Source organism: Leptonychotes weddellii, chromosome 4, assembly GCF_054177405.1.
Source record: "Leptonychotes weddellii isolate Sample4059 chromosome 4, ASM5417740v2, whole genome shotgun sequence".
NCBI classification, from domain to species: Eukaryota; Metazoa; Chordata; class Mammalia; order Carnivora; family Phocidae; genus Leptonychotes; species Leptonychotes weddellii.
Window position 1 is genome coordinate 169958679 of NC_138372.1, and position 21688 is coordinate 169980366.

The window sequence follows — 21688 nt, forward strand, 5'->3', positions numbered from 1 at the left end:
GTGCCATCTCGGGCACCTGGGCCAGGCCCCAGGCTCAAGATGAGGCAGGGGAGGGGGAGGAGGGCAGGCTACCACCGTCCCAGGCAGGTGAGCCAAGAGGGCCCTCCTACCCAAGCGACTTCTGGGAGGTGACACCTGCCCACCCAACCACGGCTTCTCAGCACACCAAGGCCACCACTTCCAAGTGGCGGGTAGGAATCCCATGACCTGTGGCCGCTCTGAAGCCCCCTAGCCTAGGGTATGGGTGCCCATGCACCGGGAAGTACTCACTCTGCATCCAAGAAGCCTCAGGGTGGCCCGAGTCCTGGCACTGGGCCCAGTGTGGATGGAGACAAGCCGAGCGGGCCCGGGACAGCCAGGCCCTGCAGTGGAGCCAACGGGAGCCGTGTGCGCCGTAAACACCACAAGCTGGGATCACTAATCGCCACAATGACATGGCTGGTAAATGGGAAACCATTTTTGAGGTCTATAAAAGGCTTTTTCTCTCTGCTCTCTCCAGTGTCTGTCTGCCCCGAGACAGATCAAGCAGGGTCTCTGTGCAGCCAAAATGTGGTAGACCCCACCAGTCCTCAGCAAACGAAGCTCCCCTGGGGCCCTTTCTCGGGTATCATCTCTTGACTCCCCCCAGCTGCCAAAAGACTCACCACCGGGAGAAAAATGAAGGGAGGAAGGCTAGAGGCAGAGGCGGGGAGCACAGGGGTGGGGGGATCACATGGCGTCCCCAAGGGGCCGCCTGCCCCACCCCCCAGCCAAAGTAGGACTCTAGGTGAACCGGGCAGGAGGGTCTGAGGGCTGGGGAGCTGGGGAGGAGAGGCCGAGGAGGGAAAGCAGGAGGAGGGGTCAGGCCAGATCTTCATAATGCGCAGTCCCCAGGCGCAAGGCACCACGGCCCCGCTGCTGCTGAACAATGCAGTTCTGAATTCAATTAAAGCGATTATCTGTTGTGCCAAATAAATTGTGTACAGCATATATCCTGCGGCACTTTACACCTCCGGGCTCATTATTCCCTAACTGTTTCCTCCTGTTTATGCGCTCTCAAATTAAATTGCTGATAACATGCACCAAAATAAAAAATGAGCCCACCTTGTCCCAAGAAAATTGATTCTCCCTTTTCCTGAACCGGCGATTGCCAGGTTTTATATACTCTGTTCCTGGTGATCATTAGTAATTCAATTTTCTTTTTATTAGCCCCCTTATCTGCTGAGCAATATAGCGGCAGAGCTGACCTCTTTCGCGCGGGTAAATGTTTAAAATCTTTTCCCTGATTAATTTTGCCAGTTAAGAAAAAGAGGAGAAATGGCCCGACTCTTAGCCATCACAATGAATAAAGCTTAATGTTGATTGTGATGGAATTTCTAATGCCAGGGAAATTGATTGAGCGCGGCAATTACACAGGAACAGGAACTCCAGGGAGATGGGGCCGCTCTCTCCTGGCCACAGCCTTCTGGTTATTTAAAACAATCCAATTTGCAAGGATAATTATGTATTAGTGTTTTATCTGCCACTTGAAATGAACAGGGGAGTTTCGATACTGGCCTAGCATTAGCAGGTTATTGCCGCAAATTACTTGATATCTGCTTTCTTTCACATAAAGAGGAAATTAGGCAATCAATTACCAGAAAGAGGTGGACTGAGGGATAAGAGGGGCGAGTGCGCCCTCTGCTGGCCACTGGCGGCCCGGCGGGGCTGGGGAAGGGACCTGCCCCTCGCCCTGCCTCCCTCCACCGGGCAGGAGCCCACCGGGGGTCAGGCCCCTCCCCTACACAGCTTCCACGAAAGTCTGGACCTGGGCCAATGATCTGTCGGGGGAAACGGGGAAGAGAAGCTTCGAAGCAGCCTGTTCCCCTGTAGGGAGGCACTGCCAGCCGGCCTGGAGCCCCGGAGCCCAGGGTCTGCACCCCAAATGTCCACAGCATCAAATGAAAACTTGTGTGGGAGGCAGCCGACAGCTGGCTGGGGCCTGCCCGGGAGGCTCTAGCCCGGAGCCTGGGGACAGGAAGGTGGAGCAGGGAAAGGAGGGAGAAGGAGGGAGAAGGAAGCCTGTGGACCTTGCAGAAGGAGGTGCATGGGGGAGCCACCCACTGACTCCTTAGTAGTCCTCAGCCCAGGGAAATGCTTGTCCTCACTCCTGTCCCCACCAAAGCCGCCTCTGCCAGTCTCAGGAGCCGCCTGCCCAGTGTTTCAGGCCTGTGCACAAGCCTCTTCCACGAGCTCCTTGCCCATTTCTAAGAATGAGGACCCCACTCCTTGGCCCGGCATTCAAGACCTTTCCGAAGGCTCCTCCTGGCTCACTGCCCCCTCGAGGCCTGCTGGACACTCCTGGGCCCCTGACACAGCCACATCCCTGAGCACATTCATGCAGCTCCCAGGTGCCTCCTCTCCTGTATCCAGAACCACCCCCTTCCCCTTACTGTGGCCTACGGGACCCTCCCATCATGTGGGTCCTGCCTTCCCTCTGGCTTCAGTACCCCCCCCCCACGCCCGCCACACAGGACCTCTCTCTGCTCCTGCAACATGGGAGAGCTCATCCCACCTGTGCCCGTCACCCGCAGAGAGGCGCACCGTTCACACCTCCTTGTCCTCATGCAGGCCTCAGTTTGGAGGTCACCTCCTCAGAGACGCCAGCTGCCTGACTACAGCTGCCCGCCCTCCCCGCAGCTCTCTGTGACCCCACTTCCTTTTCCTCTGAGCATGTTTACCACCCGAGAGTATCTTTTCAGCTTATTTACAAGTACCCAGGTAGCTGTCTTGACGACTGCAATGTGGCTCCGGCCTGCACAGTACCCACGGGACCAGCACACTTCCCTGCACCAGAGCTACGCCATGCCTGCTTGCTGGACGGATGGGGGGGGCGGATGGGGGACAAATGGTGGACAGAGAACAAATGAATGGGGGACGGACGGGGGATGGGCGGAGGACAGACAAGGGCAGAACAGATGGGGGAATGGATACGTGGATAAACAGGTGGACAGATGTATGATGAATGGTGCATGGAGGGTAAACGGACGGATGGACGGATGGACGGATGGATGGATGGATGGAGGATGGATGGGTGGAGGGGATGGGTAAGTGGATGAGTGAGTGGTAGCCTTCTGTAAGCCCTTCCCCCAGCAGGACTCTCCCCCACCTTTCACAGTCCTCCCAGGGCAGTCTGTGCCAAGTTACCACAACCGTTTATAACCACAAACTGACCCGCTCACCTCCTAGTAGGGAAGTATGAAGGCAGGGGCCGTGTCAGCCCCTCCGCACTGGCGCCCGCACTGCGCCCACGCTACCAGCAGGAGGCAGCCTCCACACCCCAGCCTGTGCCTGGCACTGCTCCAGGCCTAACGAGAGAACCAGCCAGCCCAGCACACAAGCAAGCGGGCCGAGCCTGCAGGCACAGCTCCAGGGCGGATGCACACCACCTTCCAGGCCCCCTTTAATCTGCAGACCCAGCGTCTCCGCTGGCCCCTCAACCCTCCAGGCTGCTGTCCGCTGGCGGCCAGTGAGTGTCCTAGAACGCCTGGCCTGCGTCACTATGGGAGGAGGCCAGCCCCCGTGTGGCCAGGGCCCTGCTCCCCGCAGTGGCCCCTCAGCCAGCCAGCAGCCCCTGTAGGAAGCCGGGCCTTGAGCAGCCCCCACTCCAGCCCCGGCCGCGCCAGGGACCTCCTGCTGAGAGCAGCTGCAAAAGCTCAGCTGTGTGTGCAGGGTCCCGGGTGTTGTCCACCTCTTGCCCCATCTGGAGAGGATTCCTCAGCTGCAGGCCCTCAGCACACAAGACAGGAGGAGCTCCTCAACCCAGTGGCGCTCTTTCCTTCGGGGTGCCTGCTAAAGGGGACGGCCATGGTCTGGCTCAGGCCTGTCTGCCCCCAAACCAGGTTCCCTGGGAGCAGGGACAGGACAGGCCCGGCCAGGCCACAGTCAAGGCCAGCTCTGCTCAACTCCTGGAGGGCGGCAACACCAAGAGCATGGACCGAAGAGGTCAAAGTGTGCCCACCTGGGACGCCCCACCAACCCCTCAGTGCCACCCCAGCATTAGGACAAGGAGCCCCTGGCAGGGCCCCATCTGCTGTAACCCTGTCCCGCGCAATGCCTAGCTCGGCACTTGCTCCACGAGCACTTGCTTCCAGGCCCAGCGAGGAGGCCTGACACCCAGCAGCGGCCCAGCGGCGGCCCAGCGAGGAGGCCTGACGCCCAGCACAGCCCAGCGAGGAGGCCTGATGCCCAGCACGGCCCAGCGAGGAGGCCTGACGCCCAGCGGCGGCCCAGGAATCCGGCACTCCAGAGCGCTCTGGTCCCAGGGCAAGCAGCCTCGGACTGGGACACTCCTTCCCCAAGCCACCTCACACCACAACCCTGTAACTCAAGTCACTGAAATACCGCCATCTTGAGGCCCCTGGCCCGGCCACCCCGTCTCCCTTTGCCCCGAGCCACTCTCCCTGTGGCAAATCACGATGGAAATGGCTCAGTGCCCTGTGGGCTAGGCTGCAGGTCTCAGGAGAGCCTCGTGCCTTCTGCAGCCCCAGCACCTGGAGCAGGATGCAAAGGGGCCCGTGGACACACCCCCCGCCGCAGCCAAGCCTGAGCGCCGTCACTGCCCACAAGTGGCCGTCCCCGTGTGACGGCTCTTCTGCGGGGACAGACCTCCGTCAGCACCTTCTCCTCCACTCAGCCAGACCTCTCTGCCGACCGAGACAACATGTGACACAGGAGCTGAGCGGAGCCATGAATCCCCGCGAAGGCCCGGAGGCCCCCGGGCACCACTTCCTGACCTCCCTCCGGGCTGCCCCAACCTCCCTGGGGACTCAGCCACCCCCTGCCAGCCTCCCAAAGCGAGGGGCGTTCGCAATCCGTCCTCCCTGTCCTCCCCCGTCAGGCCTGGGACAGCCTGGCCATCGGTCCATCCACAGCCTTCTGTCCGCTCCCAGTCAGTCCTGCAGCCGTAGCCCAAGCCTCAATCCAGCCCCCTCGCTGTGGCCACCAGGGGACACCGTGGGGCTCCCTTTGCTCTGTCCACCTGCGTCCAGGTCCACCGTGGAGCCAGAGGGCAGGTGGGTGGCCAGCACCCTCCAGCCTCACTTCTCACACCTTCTCGTGGCCCCTACGCCCCGCTCTCCCGCCACCAGCTCCCATGCAGGCGCTCGGCTCTGCCAGGCACCGCCGCCTCCCGGGCAAAGCCCTGCTGGCCCCTCTGTGGGCTCCCCAAACGCCCGGCACGAAATAGCCACTAGGGCACAAGTCCCAAGTCCGACTGCCCAGGGCCCAAACCCCGTCACCTCCAGACTCCACGTGCATCAGCCTGGACAGCCATTGCCACGCACCCACCAGATGCTCAACGGGGAGAAAACAGGGCTACCACGGGACCCGGTCCGCCCGGAGGAGCCCGGGCCCGCCAGGACACAGCGTCACAGGTGACCTCCTCCCCCTTCCCTGCCCCCGACGGCCAGAGGCCCCCCCACCCGACCACCGGCGTGCGCCAGTTCCCTCAGCCTGCTGCCATCACCGCACCGGGCGGGGGACCACGGCGCGTGACGCCCCCTACCCTTCACCCCCCGCTAAACACTCGCGACGCAGGAAGCGCGCAACGCGGACTCCTCCCAGGCCAGCTCAGGGTTCCGGAGGCAGAGGCAGCAACCGACAGGGGGAGGAGGACAGGCCTGCGGCCTTACCGGCCTGTCGGCCCAGGACAGGCGGCAGACGCCTAGGGCAGGGGAGCCCCGGGCAGCATAAACCACCCCTCCTCTCCCTGCAGGCCTGCGTGGCTCCCACCCTCTCATCCACTTGCTGGCTCCTTCCGCCACGACGGATGTGACTAGGTCTACAGCAGAGATGCACTAAAAAGGCCACCACACACCTGCCCAGCGGCATCTCCCCCACCCAGGTGCGGGGTACAGTGGCCCAGCCCTTCTCCTCTGCTCTCCAGCCCAAGCCACCCCCTGCCCACCGGGCGGAGCGTTCTCGGGCTGGAGCGCTGACAGAGCAAGGTGGATGCTGAAGGTGGTTCCTGATAGGCGAGCAGCGCCAGTGCAGACGGAGGGAGAGGTGAGGCTCACAGACCTGGCTCAGCGAGCTTTCCAGAACCCCTCCTCCTGGCCATACCTTCCTTGGTGGGGAGGTGGGCCCGGCCTGGAGGCAGGCAGCACAGTCGGTGCCTGGTGACCTGCATCAGGCCCTTGTTGGGCGTCTTCTTCGGAATGGGGCTGCTCTTTCCCCGGAGGGCCTGCCTCCGCCGCAGGCTGAACTGGCTCTTAGGAGTGGCAGCAGGTGGGGGGCTGCTCTTCTTGTCCCCAGGAAGGCTGCAGAGACAAAAAGCAGGCAGCTCCCAATGGGCTCCCCCAGTGGGGCGGCTGTCCCCTTCCACCCTCGCCCACCCAGACCCCGGCACCATGGAATCCACCCCAGGAGGCAGCCAGCTCCAGCGGGTCCCAGCCTTCGCACCTAATCAGCAGCGGCTGTCTGAGAGCTGCCACCCTCCCCTCCCCTGCAGAGCCTGGAGCCGGCTCAGAGGGAGGGTGGCCCCACCCCTTGACCCCCCACCTGGTGCATCTGCACCAGGTCTCCTCCGGCTCCCCAGGCCAGAAGAACTCTCCCGTGGGGCTGGGGGAGGCCCTAAGGAGCCACAGCAGAGAAGGGGCTGCCCCCCACCTCCCCAGCCATCTCGGCAGGAGGGACTACTTCTCACGGCTCCCCTTTCCACAACAGCTGACACAGAGAAGGGCCACTGTACAGAAAAGGCAGCAGAGCACACATAACGTGGCCAAAGACCAAGGTCAGGCAGCAGGAAGGACCTCCAGAGCGGGACTCAGCGTGAGAACAGCTCTCTGCCCTTGCAGTTAACAGCTGCCGTGACTAAGCCCCTGACCCCAGACCAAGCCCCGAGCCTCAGTGCCATTTTTTAGCCTCCTCACAGTCCTTGAGGGTGGAGGGCCAGGGAAGTGACATCTACTCAGTGAGACAGTGACTCGCCTGGTCACTTGGCCGCCAAGGGGGCAGACTTCCTCCCTGGTGCCCCCTCGGTTTGCTCACCCAATGTCTGGCCCGGGAATAAAGCAATCATCCACAAACCCCGCAGACCCCGAACCAAAGCTGCCCCAGCAGCCTCTGGTCTCTCACCAACAGGACAGAGGGGCGGCTGGTCGGCACCTGCCTCCCCCTGTCCTCACTGGCCGAGCCCCCATTGCTCAGCTATACGGGAGAGCAGTAAGCCCAGCCCCACTGGCACTGGGCACATGAATGCCACCACCCAGGCCTGACCCAGCAGCAGATGCTGCTGCTTCTCCTCCCACACTCCTGCAGGTGGGCCCTCCCACGGGCTCTGTGTACCAAGCAGGGAGCTTAGAGGCCTGGGCCTGCCCAGACAGAACCCTGGGGTGGTGGCAGGGGCACCTACCTAGCACTTCCCCGCCTCCGGATGATCTTGGTGCGGCTCTTCACTTTGTAAGCCGAGAGTGGGGTCTCGCTGAAGAGGGGCTTCAAACTGCTGGGTCCCACTGCTGGTCTGTCCCCTGAGGGGGACCGAGATGGGACGGGAGAGAGCTGGGAGGCGTGGTCCTTGCTACCAGCTTCTGACTGCCAACGGAAGGAGGAGAATGAGGAGGCCGAGGGGCTGGATGCTTTCCACTTGTACTTGCTGGGGGAGGCCCCAGCCGTGGAGGACGCAGCCGACCTCCTGGGCTTGGCATCCGGATCAGCTCTGAGCTGTGGCTTCTCCACTTGTTCTGCTGTGCCAAAGGGGGCCTTGCCCACATTCTCTGAGGCTGCTCGGGGACTGAGGGCCCTCCGAGTGGCCCGGGGGCTCTTCGCTGAAGCGGCCACCCACTTGTAGTTGTTTTTCCGGAACCTGTTGGTCCGACAGGACACAAGCAGTGAGGACTCTCGGGCCTGCCTGGGTCCAGAAGCTGGTCTAGCTGGGCCGGCCACCACACCAGCGGAAGCTGGCTGATCTGTGTGGCCAGCATTCACTCTCCCATCTCCGAGGAGATGTGCGACACAGCTGGCCACAGAGTGTGAGCCCACCTTCCGGCCCACAGCCACGCCACTGCGCTGGGGCAGGGTGGACGCTGCGAAGCGTGCCTTGACAGCAACTGCACTCTCACTGACAGTCCGCCGGGGCTCTGAGGGGCTGTCACTCATGCTGCTCACGGACTTCACTACCCGAGGCTTGCCAGGCTCCTTCTGGCAGACCAGAAGGGAGTCCTCTGCACCACAGCTCCCCTTGACTCTTCCTGGCTTTGGGGGTTGCCGCTGTCCCCCCGGGGGCTCGCCCTCACCCTCCTGAGGCCTGTGGTCGCTCCCGGGGGGGTCCTCAAATTCTTCCAAGGAGCCCCGAGGGACCCCTGCAGCACTAGCCGAACCCGGTTTTGATGGTGGTTTGATTTTGATGACCATGTTCTGATCTGAACTAAGCTGCACCTGCCTCTCCAGGACATGCTGCTGGGGGTCAGGACCCTGGCTGCCCCCAGCCCTGAGGGGCAGCTGCACAGCACAGTCACCGGCTGGGTCTGAGGGTCCCGGGGGCCGATTCACAAGGGAGTATTTCTTGCGCCACGCAGGCCCGTGGTTCAGGGAGAAGCCCCTCCGGCTTGGGCGAGGGTAGCAGGCACTGAAGGCCCTGCTGCTGTTGTAAGCAGGTGGCTGCCACCGGGAAGCAGCTGAGGTGCGGGGGGCAGAGCCATTGCCATGGAGGTTTTTGTAGTCATCGATCAGACCTGAGAAGGCAGAATCACAGGCTCAGTTAGCCAGAGGGTGAGCGTGAAATCAGCAACAGTCCCCTGCAAGTGCATCAGCTGACAAGATGCCCCACAGACCCCACCTCACTCCTGAGCCCCTGCCAGGCCGCAGCACAGGACAGGCAGCCCCTAGAGCCTGAGAGCCACGGACGTTCCCTCGGCCCATCTCCTCCATGAGCCTTTTCCCACCAGTTATAGTTCAGTCCTACTTCTGGTTGTTCATCCCAAAAATGCACCCGTGGCAAGGTATCTCTAATTTACCAGGAATATTATTATACTGCTTCCACACTCCTTTGAGGGCACACGTCACTCAACATGAAGATACCAGCAAGGACTCTGAGGCTCACCAACAGGACAGGGGGCGGCTTGTCGGCACCTGCCTCCACCTGTCCTCACTGGCCGAGCCCCCATTGCTCAGCTATGCGGGAGAGCAGTAAGCCCAGCCCCACTGGCACTGGGCACATGAATGCCACCACCCAGGCCGTAACGCCTCGGCGAGGGAGCCACTCAGCCGCAGAGGCCCTCTGGCTTGCCCACCGGTGGAACCGGGCCAGGGGTGCACCTTAGTAATCTCCCCGCCTGGCACACGGGACAATGAGCATAAGCCAACGGACACCTGTGAGCATCCACGGCTGACAAGAACGTCACACTGTCCTCCTCTAAGGGGAGAAGAGGCCTGACTGGAGCCCCGACAGCGCGGGTCTTCCAAGGAAGCCCCTGCATGGTCCTCCCGGTGCAGGAGGGGTAGGGGCCTCAGCGGAACAACCCAGGGCGTGAGCACTCAGCCAGCAAACCAGTGCTGGCCCCTCACTTACACGCTCCCCCCTCAGAGTCCTGTCCCCAGGCCCAAAGAAAGCCATGTCCTGACCCGCTGACACCCCAGCGCACGCACGAGCCCAACAAGCCTCCTCACAGGCTGGCCCGCCGGCCTGGACTCTCCCCCACACACGCTTTCCAATTCCTCAAGTCTTCTCTTTAAGGGAATAACTTCAAACGGGAAAATTTTTAAGTACAGAGACCTCAAGTAGGGTCTAAAAATGGAAAAGTTGGGAAACTAGGCCTGGGGAGTCGGGGCCTGGAATACCAGGGGGAATGTGGGTGTAGGGCGGGCAGCAGCCAAACGAGGCTCCAGGGGTTCTGCCACGCCGCGCCACGGACTAGCCCTCCGCCCCGCTGTCTGGCACCGGGAGCGAGAGGGCGCCGAGGGAGTGCCCGCCCATGGCGGGGCGGGGGGCGCCTCCCGGCGGTTACTAAGCGACGGCCCCGCCGCCACCCGCCGCAGCGCCTGAAGGAGCCGCACTACCCGTCTGGCGAAACCCGGGCAAGGGGCTGACCCCGACCGGCCCGGATGCCCCTCCAGGGCCGCCCAACCCCCTCCCCACCCGACCCGACCTGGCCGTCGAGACCGCAGGCGGAGAGCGACCCCCTTCGGGGAGGCGGGCAGGGGCCCGCCGTGAGGTCAGGGTAGAGAGAGGGACGCGCGCCCGGGGCCCGGCCCGACCCACCCTGCAGGAGACGGATCTGTCGCCGTAATTGCTCCTTTTCCTCCATCTCCCGAGTCCGCGACGCCCGGCCAGGCCCCCGCGACGTCATCGCCGCGCGACTGTCTTCCCCCTCGGGCGGGGCGGGGCGCGGGGGCCGGGCGGAGTCGGGGCGGAGTCGGGCCGGGCTGGGCCGGGCCGGGCCGGGCCGGGCCGGGGGCGGGGCGGGGCGGGGCCCGCGGGAGCGCCGAGACTGCGCACTGCAGCCAGGCCCGGGCGTTGGCTGGGCCGCGAGGGACGCGCCGTCGTCCTGGCAACGGCTGCGGAAAGGCGGGGCCCCGCGCGCGCAGAGCGAGGGCCGGGACTACGTCAGCGGGGAGCGCCGGCAAGTGGCGCAAGCGCACCGGGACGGGGCGGCGACCGAGCGGGGTGGGCCGGCCCTGGGGCGGCCGCAGCTGGCCCCCGGGCCGCGGGCTGTCGTTCCCCGTAGGACGAGACCGGGAGCCGCGGAGAGTTAGACTCTGGAGGCTCTGCGGGGGCGACCTGGTGGCGCTGTTAACGCTGCCCCGTGGGCTAGCGCAGGGGAAGACCGAGAACGAGGAGCCCCTGGGTCGGGAACAAACAGGTGCACACAGACTTGTGCTCTGCTGGGGGGTGCGAAATGGTGCAGCTGCTGCGAAGGCAGTCTGGAGGTTCCCCAAAAAATTAGGAATAGTAGCACATGACCCAGCGATCCCCTGCCCCGGGCGGGCGCCCTAGAGAAGTGAGAGTGAGGGCAGGGCCGCACGCCCCGCTTGCACGGCCCTGTTCGGGAAGCCCCGTTCGCAGTCGCCCGCCATCCGTGTGGGCTGCCCTGCAGCGCGCCGAGTTAGCCTTGCGGAGGGAGGCTCTGCTGCCCCATGGCCCAGCCTCAGCCACGTGATGCGAAGGACGCCAGTCACAGAAGGGCAACTAGCGCATGATTCCGTTTATGTGAACCGTCCAGAGTAGGCCAACTGACACAGCCAGCCAGCAGACCTGCGGTGACCAAGGGCTGTGGGAGGGGGAATGGAGACCAAGTGCTTAGTCAGGGTTTCTGTTTGGAGCCCGGAGGAAGTTGTGGACGGCCAGGATGATGACCGTGCAGTATTGGGAAGGTACTTAACGCCCCTGAATTGGACACTTGAAAATAGTCACAGGACAACGTCTATGTTGTGATCTTTTTTGCCACAATAAAATGAAACGGACAGAACGTGTTTGCCACAGACCTGCACAATAGCCAGTGTTACGGGAAATTCTTCAGGCGGAAGGGAGATGATGTGGCGCGGAGACACATACATGCAGAGGGCAGGAAGTGGAAGTTTGCTAGTAAATGTTAACCCTCCTTCCTTACATCCTCTAAAATGAAGAGTTACGGCAAAAAATAATAAAAGTGTGAATAGTAACAATGATAACATACCATCAGCGCTCACTGCGGCAGAGACTGGCATGGCCCCTGCACCAGGATGACACACAAATTCATGAAGTTTTCCATAAAAAATAATTGTGGCTTATCCCACATGTAGAAGCAAAACATATGCCAACAATGATGCGAGGGCTTCACAGGCGCTGTCTGCTGGAGGTAACCGCCCACGACCCGCCTCCAGGTTAGTGCCTCAGCTCCTCCAGGGCTGAGTGCTGCCCCACTTCGCAGACAGCGATGGACACTCTGAAGGGCTCTTCTGCAGTGGTGACATGCCAGGCTGAGAAGAGCAGCCTGCCCTGGCCGGCTGGCATGGGGCGGAACCCCAGCTGGGCATCCCTCCCAACCCAGATGTCTTTGAGGGGAGGCACAACCGATCTGGAACCATCTTTACTTCCTGTGCCCTTTCTGGTCCCTTTGCAAGTACCGCCCAGGCCTGGCCATCCTCTGTCCTCCCCTCCTCCTCTCCCTCTGCCACTGTCCTGGCTGAACCCTAACTAGAGTGTCCATCTCTCCCCTTCCCTCTTCCTCCCCCACAAGCAGCCAGAGGCACCCTAGGAGGGAGGCCCTGTGGACAGGCTCAGGGTGACTTATGTATCAGGACTGGCGTAAGATCCTTAGGTCTTGGCAAAACTCTGAGGGCATGGGAGGGGCGTTCTCAGTGAGTGAGATGAAATTTCCCACGAGGGATCTTGAAACGCACTCCTTTGGGCTTGACTTGTGTTCCTTCTCTTGAGAACCCTACAACCATCACCTTGTGAACGAGTCAGGGCTGGCTGGATATAGAGGAGGGACAGCACGTGTCCAGTTATACCACTGACCCTTTTGATGGTCAGCCATCAGCCAGACACGTGAGAGGATCTGTTGCCAGCTAACTCCAAAGCCGTGAACCCAGGCGATACCCCGTGGAGCAGAGATGATCCATTTCAGCTGTGTCCAGCCTAATGGCATAATTTAGAGCAGCTCACGCATCTATGAGTGAATGAGCAGATGTTGTTGACACCACTAAGGTTTGGGGTAATTTCTTACACAGCACAAACCGAGATTCGTGAGTCTAGCACTGAGCCTGTTCTCTTCTGCGTCTGGACCAGGGGTGTCTGGACAAGCTGTCCGGTCCAGGGGTGGCGGAGAGGAGAGCCCGGCCACTTGCCAAGAGGATGCACGGTGTGGAGATTTGTCTCCTAGGGCTGAGAAACTGTAAGTAGAATGTAAGTGCTGTCACAGTTAACCTACTAAAATCTATCTTAACAGTTACATTCAGAACTCGTTGACGCCCATCAGACTGGCAAAAATGAAACCAATCTGCCTTCAGTGTTGGCTCAGGGGGTCAGGGGGGCAGAAACTCACACTGCTTACTCTGGACATCGGCATAGCCTTTCTGAAGGGCAATTTGCAATGTGTGCCAAGACCCTGAGTACTTTCTGAGTAATTGCATTTTTAGGAATTCCCCTCAAATGACACATTCTGTATGAACACCAGACAAAAATACTTAGCCTGTTAATAGCTCTTTACAGCATGCCAGGCCCTGCTCTGGTGTCAAGACATCAGCACACTCAGGTGACACAACCGTCTCCGGGGTCACTTCCATCTGAGGGACAGGTAGGTCCTTGTCTGGGCCTCCCCCGTCCTGCACATCCTGGGCCGGCCGCTGGGTGGCCGTCCCCCCCCCCGCCGTGCTGTCTTCTTGCTGACCACCCACACTGCCGGCAGCCTTTCTCCCCCACCCCGAGGTGCTCCTTCCCAGAGGGCTGCCCAGGTGCCCGCGTCCGTTGTGAAGAACTTCTCTCTCCTCGCAGGGCTGTCTTCTCCCCGAGCCCTGGCGGCCCCCACCTTCTCCCACACCCAGCTTCCCCTTTCCCTTTGCGTGTTTTCTCTGCCCTGCAGCCAGGCAGGCTGCTTCCTTCCTGAGCTCGTCCCACCACAGCCACTTCCGCCCGGCCCCACAGCATAAAGCTACCCCGGAGCGCAGCACCTCCCCGAAGGGAATGCGGTGTAGCCAAGTGCGCTTTTGTCAGGGAATATTCACAAAATGTCCAGTCTGTCCTGCGTTATCTGCTTCCCCCACCCGAGCCCTTGGGGACCCTCCTGCCAACTCCTTCCCTCTAGATATGCAAGCAGGTGGGAGTCCTCAGGTGGGAACAGGTGGTGGGCAGGCTGAGACCACTACCCCATGAATGCCCCCTCACCTTTCATTTCAGAGGGAAGGGAGCAGGGCGTTACTGTGGAAGACAAATGCTCTCAGGGGCCCTATGGACCCCTGCTTCACCCCAGCATCCACCCCACACCTAACCCACGCCAGAGAGCACGACTCTCAGACCCTCTGGGCCAGATCCTTCTAGGAGAAAAGTGTTTCGGTCTCCTGTTCCCAGAATCGCAGCATTTCCACAAGGCTCTCAGGGACCAGGATAGATGAATCTCACGAAGACCACCCTCCACAGGCCCAGTACTGAGTGAACCTCAGCACTAGAGTGTCCAGCGGATAACTACTCCCCTCCTGCCCCAGCGAGGCCTGGGCTCCAGCAGTGAGCGCTTCTCCCAGCTGGGGCAGAGTGAGGCTCGGAAAACCAGAAGCAAGAGCAAGGGGTGCGCGTCCTCGGGCAGAGGCCCCGTTGGGGTGGGACGGGCTTCTGTGGCCCCCGCCCCAGCAGGCAGACAGCTCAGGGGACCGGAGAGATCACAGCAGGTCCCAGGGCAGGGGACTCTGAAAGGAAGCAGCGGCCCGCTGCCTTCCTGCCGTCCACGCCCCTCCTGACTCCTGGGGCACCCCTGAACTGACACTGCCCTGCTCTGGGGCTGACCCGTCCCCCCCACCCCCCCCGGAGATCTGCCCACCGTTGACTGAGCAGTGCTGGGCAGATGCGCCCCAGCGTCCGGGCTATTGACGGGTGGCCGTGGCACTGGCGGGAGGGATGCCCCGCGGGGGACTCAGTCCCCACAAGATGGGACTTCTGGGGCTTCTGTCTGCGCTTAGCACCGTCTGGCCCTGCAGCAGCCGCCAGCAAGGGCTCCCAGTGGCCCCGAGGGCGGGACAGAGATGTAGGCACCGGGTGGGAGGAAGGGGAGCCCAGCCCCCCGCGGGAGCCTGCGGAGGGCATGGGTGCCGACTTCCCGGCACCGCAGGAAGCCGGGGAATGTCCCTGGAAGGGCCGGCGCTGGGTGGAGCGGGCCTGGGCAGCTCCCACTCACGGGCGGGTGGGGGTGGGGGCGCTGCATGGGCCCCCATCGCGGACCCGCGGAACCTGCTGCCCCTGGCGCCTGCCCTGGTGCGCGCCACCCTGAGCCTGGAATTCAGCTGCCTCGGCCGCTCGCCCATCCCCTCCGCGATGGGGCCGCTCCCGCCAGAGCTCTCTGGCTTATCTCTGGGATCTGAAAGCCCTTTGCCAGGGGCTGGGCACCCCCAGGGCAGGGTCTGCGCTGGATTGCCACTGCCACGCCCTGCACCAGCCCCGCACACCCGGTGGGTGGAGGCCGAGTCCCTGGTTGCCCAGAGCTTCCTCCACCTTGGGGCAGCCGGCCTTGCTGACCCCTCCAGGCGCACAGACGGAAGTGCCTTCCCTGGCTCCGTCTGGGGTCACAGCGTGCCCTCAGAGACGTGTGTGCTCTCTAGCTGTGGACCCCCAGGCCTTGGCCGGGCGGCCTTACCTACCTCAGTGTAACCTAGGGCTCGAGGAGGACAGAATGGCGCCCCAGAGTTCCTGGCGCCCACCCTTCGCCTCTTGAATGGGAGCCAGGGAGGGGATGGGGTGCAGGGCCAGCCCCTCCCACCTTCTTTCCACCTTTTCTCCCCAGCAGGCTCTCTCCTGCCCCGTCAGGCTGACCTCTGTCCTCTGGCAGGAGTCAGGAGTCCCTCTTGTTTTGGTTATTGCTGAAGAACTGAAAATGGGAACAGCAGCCGTGCCCTGGCCCCACCCCACCCAGCCTGAGGCGTGGCAGCCCCAGGTAACAGCCTCAAGGCAGGGGGGCACCGTGTGCCACCGTCCGTGGTTGCCGTGGCCAACGTGGCCAGCGCGCTGCCCCTCCCGCCCACGGATGGCTCCTGCCTGGCACCCCTGCCTCAGACCCAGTGCCCGGGGCGGCCGCGTGCAGGAGCAGGGAAAGAAGCAGGCTGCCTGCAGGGGAGAGGACCCCAGGCAGGACAGCCTTCCGGCATCGACAGCAGAGGCCGTAGTAGGCCTTGCGGCCCCCAACACGTGACAGCACACGACGCACACCAACGTGTACGGACACACGTATCCGCACACGCAACAGACACGCAGGAACGCATGTACACGCGAACACAGACCTGCGTGTGCACACAGACCGCACACACGCACACTCCCAGCCCGAGCTCCTCAGGCTCTCGGAGCCTCCCCGCTGCCGAGGGCACCCCTTCACACCAGCAGACGGGGCCCCGCGCCAAGCAGCACCTCTACCCGCCACCCCGGAGAGCCCTCAGGCCTGCGCCCCGGGCTCGGGGCCTGGGGACGGGAGCCGCCCCAGCGGCCTCATGACCCCCCAGGGATGGCTTGCGGGTTTGTGTGCGGACTGAGTGGCCGAGCGTGGGGGAGCCTCGGGGTGTGCGAGGCCCGCCGGAGGGGCTCTGGTGAGGGCTCGGGAGCATCCCGGGTCAGCGCGAGGCGGGCCGCGGTGGGAGAAGGAGCCCGCGGGGGGCGAGTCTCCACAACCCGGACAACAGGGGCGCTGAGGGGCTGGTGGCCGCCTGCGCGTGGAAGCCCGACCCCAGATTTTCTCAGTGACAGCTTTACTGACGTAACGCACATACCACGCAATCCACCCACTTAAGGTGCAAAACTCCACGGGCTTTGGCATATCCAGAGTCAGACACCAGCACCACAATTGACTGTAGAGGATTTCGTCCCCTCAGAAGAAACCATGTACGTATTAGCTATGACCCCTGCCCCCCCCACCGCCCCGGCCGCCGCTCGTCTACTGTCTGTGGATCTGCTGCTTTGGAGGCCCACCCGTGCCCATTCGGGTCGCAGCGCGTCAGTCCTTCCTGCCTTCCCAGGGCTGACGGCCCTTCTCTCCTAGGTCTTCCCGAGGATGTCACGTGCCCTTTACTCAGCTGATGGACGTTTGGGTTGTTTCTACATTTTGGTTTTTTCAAATAATGCTGTGTGAGCCTTCCCGGGCAGGTTTTGGTGTGAACCTATGTTTTCATTTCTTTTGAGCCCAGCTAGGAGAGGAGGGGTGAGGCTGAGGGTGGTTCTCTGTGGAACCTGTGGGGGCCCCAGTCTCTCCCCCCCTCCCCGTCCTCCCCCCTGCATGGTGGGATCTGGGACAGCAGAGGGGGTGTGGGGCGTGGGGGAGCTTCTCAGCGGGGTTGGGCTTTCAGCTCTCAGCTGGTTCGTGATGTAAACGTCTTCGCGGTGCTCGCTGACCTTCTGCACATTTCCTTTGGAGGAATGTCTGATGGGCTTGAGTTGAAAGCAGGAAACCACGGGAAGTACCACCAGCTGGAGGTGGAGGCTGTGGGCGCTGGGGCCGCTGGTGGGCCCCACTCTGAGCGGGCAGAGGGGCCCCGCGGGGTGCACTGGCTGGGGCGTTTCTGGGAGTGCCGGCCGGCTGGGCGTCACTAGACTGAAGTTTCACTTTTGGGTCTGGGCGCCCGCCCTGTGCACTTACTCAGAGCTCCCCAGCAGAGCAGCAGTACAACTCGGGTCTGCAGGGTGGACCTGATTGCCGTCGTGGGCCCGGAACCTGGGGTGACAGTCACGGTGAGCTGCACCTCGCGCCCAATGCCATTCCCTGCTGCCGGGGTGGGGGGGGTGGAGCTCATGCTCAGTGGGGGTGATGCCGGCCCTTTTGGGGGATCACCTGGTCCCAGCACCCTCCCAGGATTCCCCACAATCCCAGACCAATTTAGGGAAGCCTGAGGCCTCTGGGAAGCCCATCTGGGTTTGGGCTTGACTCCGGGGGGGTGCCTTCCAGGCACCCCTTGGCCCACTCTGAATTCAGACCAGCACGGAGGCTCAGAGGTTTCCTACTGACCAGAATGGCTGGGAAAGCCCGCCTCCTGTGGCCCGGGGCCCAGGCCTCCTGTGTCCTGGGTCAGGCCTGCTTTGGCCTCTGGTCCCTGAAGTCTCAGCCTTGGACTGGTGGCTCATGGAACTCTGGGCACAGAAAAAGCCCTAGAGGATGTACCTGGAAGCTGGGGATGCTGTGGCTGGACCTTGCTGGGGGCCCTTTGCCAAGTCCCCAGAAGCTTGGTGGTTCCTGCTGCTTCTGCCCTCTGAACACCTCAGCCAGGGAGACGGCTGCTGCAGCAGCTAGAGCATTGGGCTGGGGTCCCCCTGAGGCCCCTGCGTTGCCCTCCCCTCCCCCGGGAGCTGCTTTTCAGGAGTGGCTCTAAGCCTTGTTGGGCTGACAAAGTGACAAAGGTTTCTGGGGGTGGCTGAGGGCTGCCCCCCCCAGCTCTGAGAGTCCCAGCGCTTTCCCGGGCTCCCTGTGGGCACTCTGGCCATGGTACAGATGGTGCGAATGCCGTCCCAGCCCCACGGAGAGACGCTGCAATGCATGACAGGGTAGACACTGGGTTTCTTTCTGTGCTAATGATCAGGAGCAGGAGTTTTCTGACCGTCAGAGCGTCCCAGGACCGGCCTGTGGAGAAAAGAGCTCCCTGTCATTGGAGGCATCCAAGTAGCAACTGTTGCCCCATCCCCCTCTCCTTTAGCCCTGAGGGCAGCATGGCTGACCCATCTATCCTCCTCAGGAGCAATGGCATCTGCCTTTGAGAGCGTGATCAAGAGTGTGGTCCGGGAGCTGGACCACAGCGGCGAGCTCATCCCCGTGGACAGCCTGCGGAGCTCCACCAGCTTCCAGCCCTACTACTTGTTGGGAAGGAAGCTCTCGAGATCGTGGTTCTGGAAACCCCGCTACAAGAGCATCAACCTGTCTATCAGGGACATTCTGGAGCCTGATGCCCCAGAACCAGGTACCCCGCCTGCTGGGAGGGGAGGCAACTGGCCAGCCTGCTGTCTGCTCTGGGCTTCTGGGCTTTCTGGTTTCAAAGGACAGGGCCTTTTTAAAGGTCCCTCTGCCCAGGTGGGACGGGTGGCGGGCAGGAGGACGGGGCCTCAGCTCTGGTCTGGCTCTAGCTGTGAAACAAAGTGTGCCCATCCACGTCTACGACTCCATGGACGGGGAGCTGCAAGGCAGCGGGGAGCTGGAAGCCCCAGGACAGGGGAGGTTTGCAGGCGGGGCGGCGGTGTTTGATAACTTCAGCATCTCGATGAACGTGCGTACACTGCAAGTGGACCCCAACATCTGGGACGCCATGAAGCAAGAGCGGTGAGCCCCCCGGGGGGTGGGGCCCTGCCAACCCCAAGCAGCTGCTGGGTCGCAACCCCGGAGTGTCAGGAGTCACAGGGTGTCTGTGCCAGGCCAAGGGTCAGCACAGTGGCCGGGGCGGGGGGGCAGTCCCCAGGGGCATGCTGAGCCCGGCAGAGGGAAGGCGGCTGCAGAGGTAATGGGGGACTGCCTCCTGAGGGCTGGGGTGGAGCAGAGCAGACACAGGGACAGCCTGAGGAGGATCATTAGTTCGGGGTGGAGATTTGAAATTTGAATCCAGGGAGGGGCAGGGAATGGAGGGAGAAGCAGCTAGACAAGCGGCCGGCCGAGGGGTGGGTATCTCCAGGGGTCTGCAGGTGTCCACTCAGCATCCTGGATCTTGTTCCTCCCCGCCCCACGAACACTACTGGGAGCCACCAGGGAGGGAATAATGGGAGTCCTGTGCCTGGGCCGCATCAGCCCCCCGGCAACGTGGCCCTGGGCTGGGGAGGGCAGGACACACCCCCTCAGCTTCCAGGCCGACCCCCTGCCACAGGCGCCTGCGGCAGCCCGAGCACAAGGTCCTACAGCAGCTGCGGAATTGTGGGAACGACGTGTTCGTGGTGACGGAGGTGCTGCAGACGCAGAAGGAGGTGAAGGTCACCCAGACCCGTAAGCAGGAGGGCTCTGGCCAGTTTGCACTGCTTGGAGCCATATCTTTGCAGGTGCGCGGCATGGGCCATGGATCAGGCAGGGGGCGGGAAGGCAGGCGGGGGTGCCCCGGGCAGCCCCCCGCCGCCAGCACCCAGCCTACCCAACCTCACGACCCAGAGCCCAGTCCTGAGCCCACGTCCATCCCTCAGGGCCAAGGCCAGGGCCACCGGAGCCGGAAGAAGACAGTCACCATCCCCTCAGGCAGCATCCTTGCCTTCCAGGTGGCCCAGCTGCTTATTGACTCAGACTGGGGTGAGTTGGAATTAGGGTGTCTCTTGGGGCCCAAGCCCCATGGCAGAGGCAGGCACTCGGCTGCACGTTCCTGGGCGGCTGAGGAGCCCGGTAGGCCGGGGGTGAGGGAGAGGCTGGGGTCACTGGCCGACCTGCCCCCCATCTCTGCTCCCACCTGGCTGCCAGATATCCTCCTCTTCCGGGACAAGAAGCACAAGAAGCAGAGGACCTTCGGGCTGCCCAAGAAAGGTGAGGCCTGTGCCCCCGCCACCCGGACTGGGGCCTCCTGCACAGCCCGGCTCAGCCGGAGGCTCCTGGGGACCGGTGGCGAGAGTAAACGCACACGCGCACGCGCAGGCCGGGGGGGGGGGCTCTGAGGCAACACCAGCGCCGGCCTGGCCCCGCCTCACCCCTGCCCAGGCTGCTGGTGTTGGGCTGGTGGCGATGCACTGGGAGGCCCGGGGCCTGCTCCCCGCCCTGACTCACCTGCCCCGCCCAGGCCACCAGCTTACAAGAGGCGCAGGCAGCCAGTCACTGCTCTCCGGATGCTTCAAAATACAGTCGGGTCAGTACCTTCTTGACAACCCTGGGAACCTGGGTGGGCGCCCCTTTCTGCCCCCTGGGAGTCCGCCCTTCCCAACCAGGGCTCTCCAGGGTCAGTCCCGGCCCTCTCCCCGCAGACGGGTTTGCGAAGGACTGGTCGGCGGTCACGGGAGACTTCCGGGGCCTGCAGGCAGAGGTGGGGGCCCAGGCCCACGTCCTGCAGGGCTTGTCCAAGGAACTGTGCGAGCGGCTGCTGGCAGGCCTGGTGCAGGTGCTTCGGGAAGAGCCAGCCCTGCAAACCCTGGAGGACGCGGTGAGCAGCCCAGGGGCCTGGGCCGGACGGGAGGGGCCTGCACCCGGCCCCCCCGGACTCACCGGCCCCTCCACATGTCCCCAGCTGGAACAGGGCCTGTGCTGTGGGTCGGTGGCCCCCCTGGATGGTCCAGTGGACGCCCTCCTCGAGTGCCTGGTGCAGAGCTCCGGAGAGCTGGAAACGCACCTGGCCGGCCCCATCCTCTACCTGGTGGAAGCGCTAGCTGGTGAGAGGCTCCTGGGCTGAAGCAGGGAGGGGCAGGGATATGGGCTTGTCCAGCGGGTTCTTCTGGAACCCCCTCTTAGCTGAAGTCTCCCCCCAGTGCTGAGTGAGAGCCAGCATGAGCTGCTCGTGGAGATGCTGGAGACAGAAGGCCTGTCCGGGCAGCTCAAACTGGTAAGAGAGCGCGGGTTGCAGCTTGCAGGGGAAGGGGCTGGGCCTGTGGTGTGGGGCCCCAGGTGCTCCTAGGATGGAGTGATGTGGGCAGGTGCTGGATGCTGGGGGGAGGCGGGGGAAGGGTAGCTCACTGGCACCCTCCCTCCCCGTTCTAGCAGGTGGGGAGCGTTTTGGAGCAGAGCACCCCCTGGCAGGAGCGCAGGCATGTGTCCCTGCCACAAGAGCTCCTGGGGAGCAGCTGGGACCCAGAGGCACCTGCCTGGGTCCTGCTGGAGGAATGCGGCCTGGGGGTGCAGGTGGACGTTCCCCAGGTGTGCTGGGAGCCCCAGGCCCAGGGCCGCACGTGTGCACTCTACGCCTGCCTGGCTCTGCTGTTAGGCCTGAGCCAGGACTGCTGTTAGGGTGGAGCCTGCTCGCCTGGGCAGCTCTGCGGGGTGGGGAGCCCACCCGCTGCCAACCCTGGGAGGCCGAGAGCCCAACCTGGCCTGCAGCCAGTTCATCCTGGGAGTTGGGGAAAGCCAATAAATGTGATGTACAAAGGAAAGATGGCTCACCGAGTTTCTGAGGGGGCCCCAGGTCCGGGGAGGGA

General features: G+C 63.1%; 2 protein-coding genes and 1 long non-coding RNA gene across 9 annotated transcripts in view; 1 reads left to right on the forward strand and 2 right to left on the reverse strand.

Moving 5' to 3' along the window:
- Nucleotides 1-10325, reverse strand: part of ZC3H3 (zinc finger CCCH-type containing 3) — a 91330-nt gene extending 81005 nt beyond the window's left edge. For 4 of the 5 annotated variants that reach the window (XM_081816654.1, XM_081816652.1, XM_081816650.1 and 1 more), the window contains exons 1-3: nt 10217-10325; nt 7373-8690; nt 6040-6278 (exon numbers count right to left, since the gene is read on the reverse strand). In XM_081816654.1, the coding sequence (XP_081672780.1) occupies nt 6040-6278; nt 7373-8690; nt 10217-10304 (1645 nt within the window). In that variant the 5' untranslated portion in view covers nt 10305-10325. The remainder of the gene's footprint in view (nt 1-6039; nt 6279-7372; nt 8691-10216) is intronic. The other variant, XM_081816651.1, reaches the window with a different exon arrangement.
- A 1039-nt stretch (nt 10326-11364) lies between these two features.
- Nucleotides 11365-15462, reverse strand: LOC145721009 (uncharacterized). The gene is made up of 2 exons (XR_014144477.1): nt 15399-15462; nt 11365-12820 (listed from the first exon to the last, which is right to left on the reverse strand). It is a non-coding gene; the product is annotated as an uncharacterized LOC145721009 (long non-coding RNA).
- A 1144-nt stretch (nt 15463-16606) lies between these two features.
- Nucleotides 16607-21643, forward strand: GSDMD (gasdermin D). 3 transcript variants are annotated; one of them, XM_081816658.1, is made up of 11 exons: nt 16607-17350; nt 18307-18567; nt 18731-18923; nt 19459-19627; nt 19766-19868; nt 20034-20096; nt 20347-20412; nt 20528-20703; nt 20788-20929; nt 21026-21099; nt 21255-21643. In XM_081816658.1, exons 2-11 carry the CDS (start codon nt 18351-18353, stop codon nt 21498-21500), a joined length of 1449 nt encoding a protein of 482 aa, XP_081672784.1. In that variant the 5' UTR covers nt 16607-17350; nt 18307-18350; the 3' UTR covers nt 21501-21643. The 3 variants fall into 3 exon arrangements, with proteins under 3 accessions (XP_081672784.1, XP_030875082.2, XP_030875077.2); XM_031019222.2 differs by having other exon boundaries at nt 16611-17350; nt 18346-18567; nt 21258-21643; XM_031019217.2 differs by having other exon boundaries at nt 16617-17350; nt 18346-18567.
- Nucleotides 21644-21688: the final 45 nt, after the last annotated feature.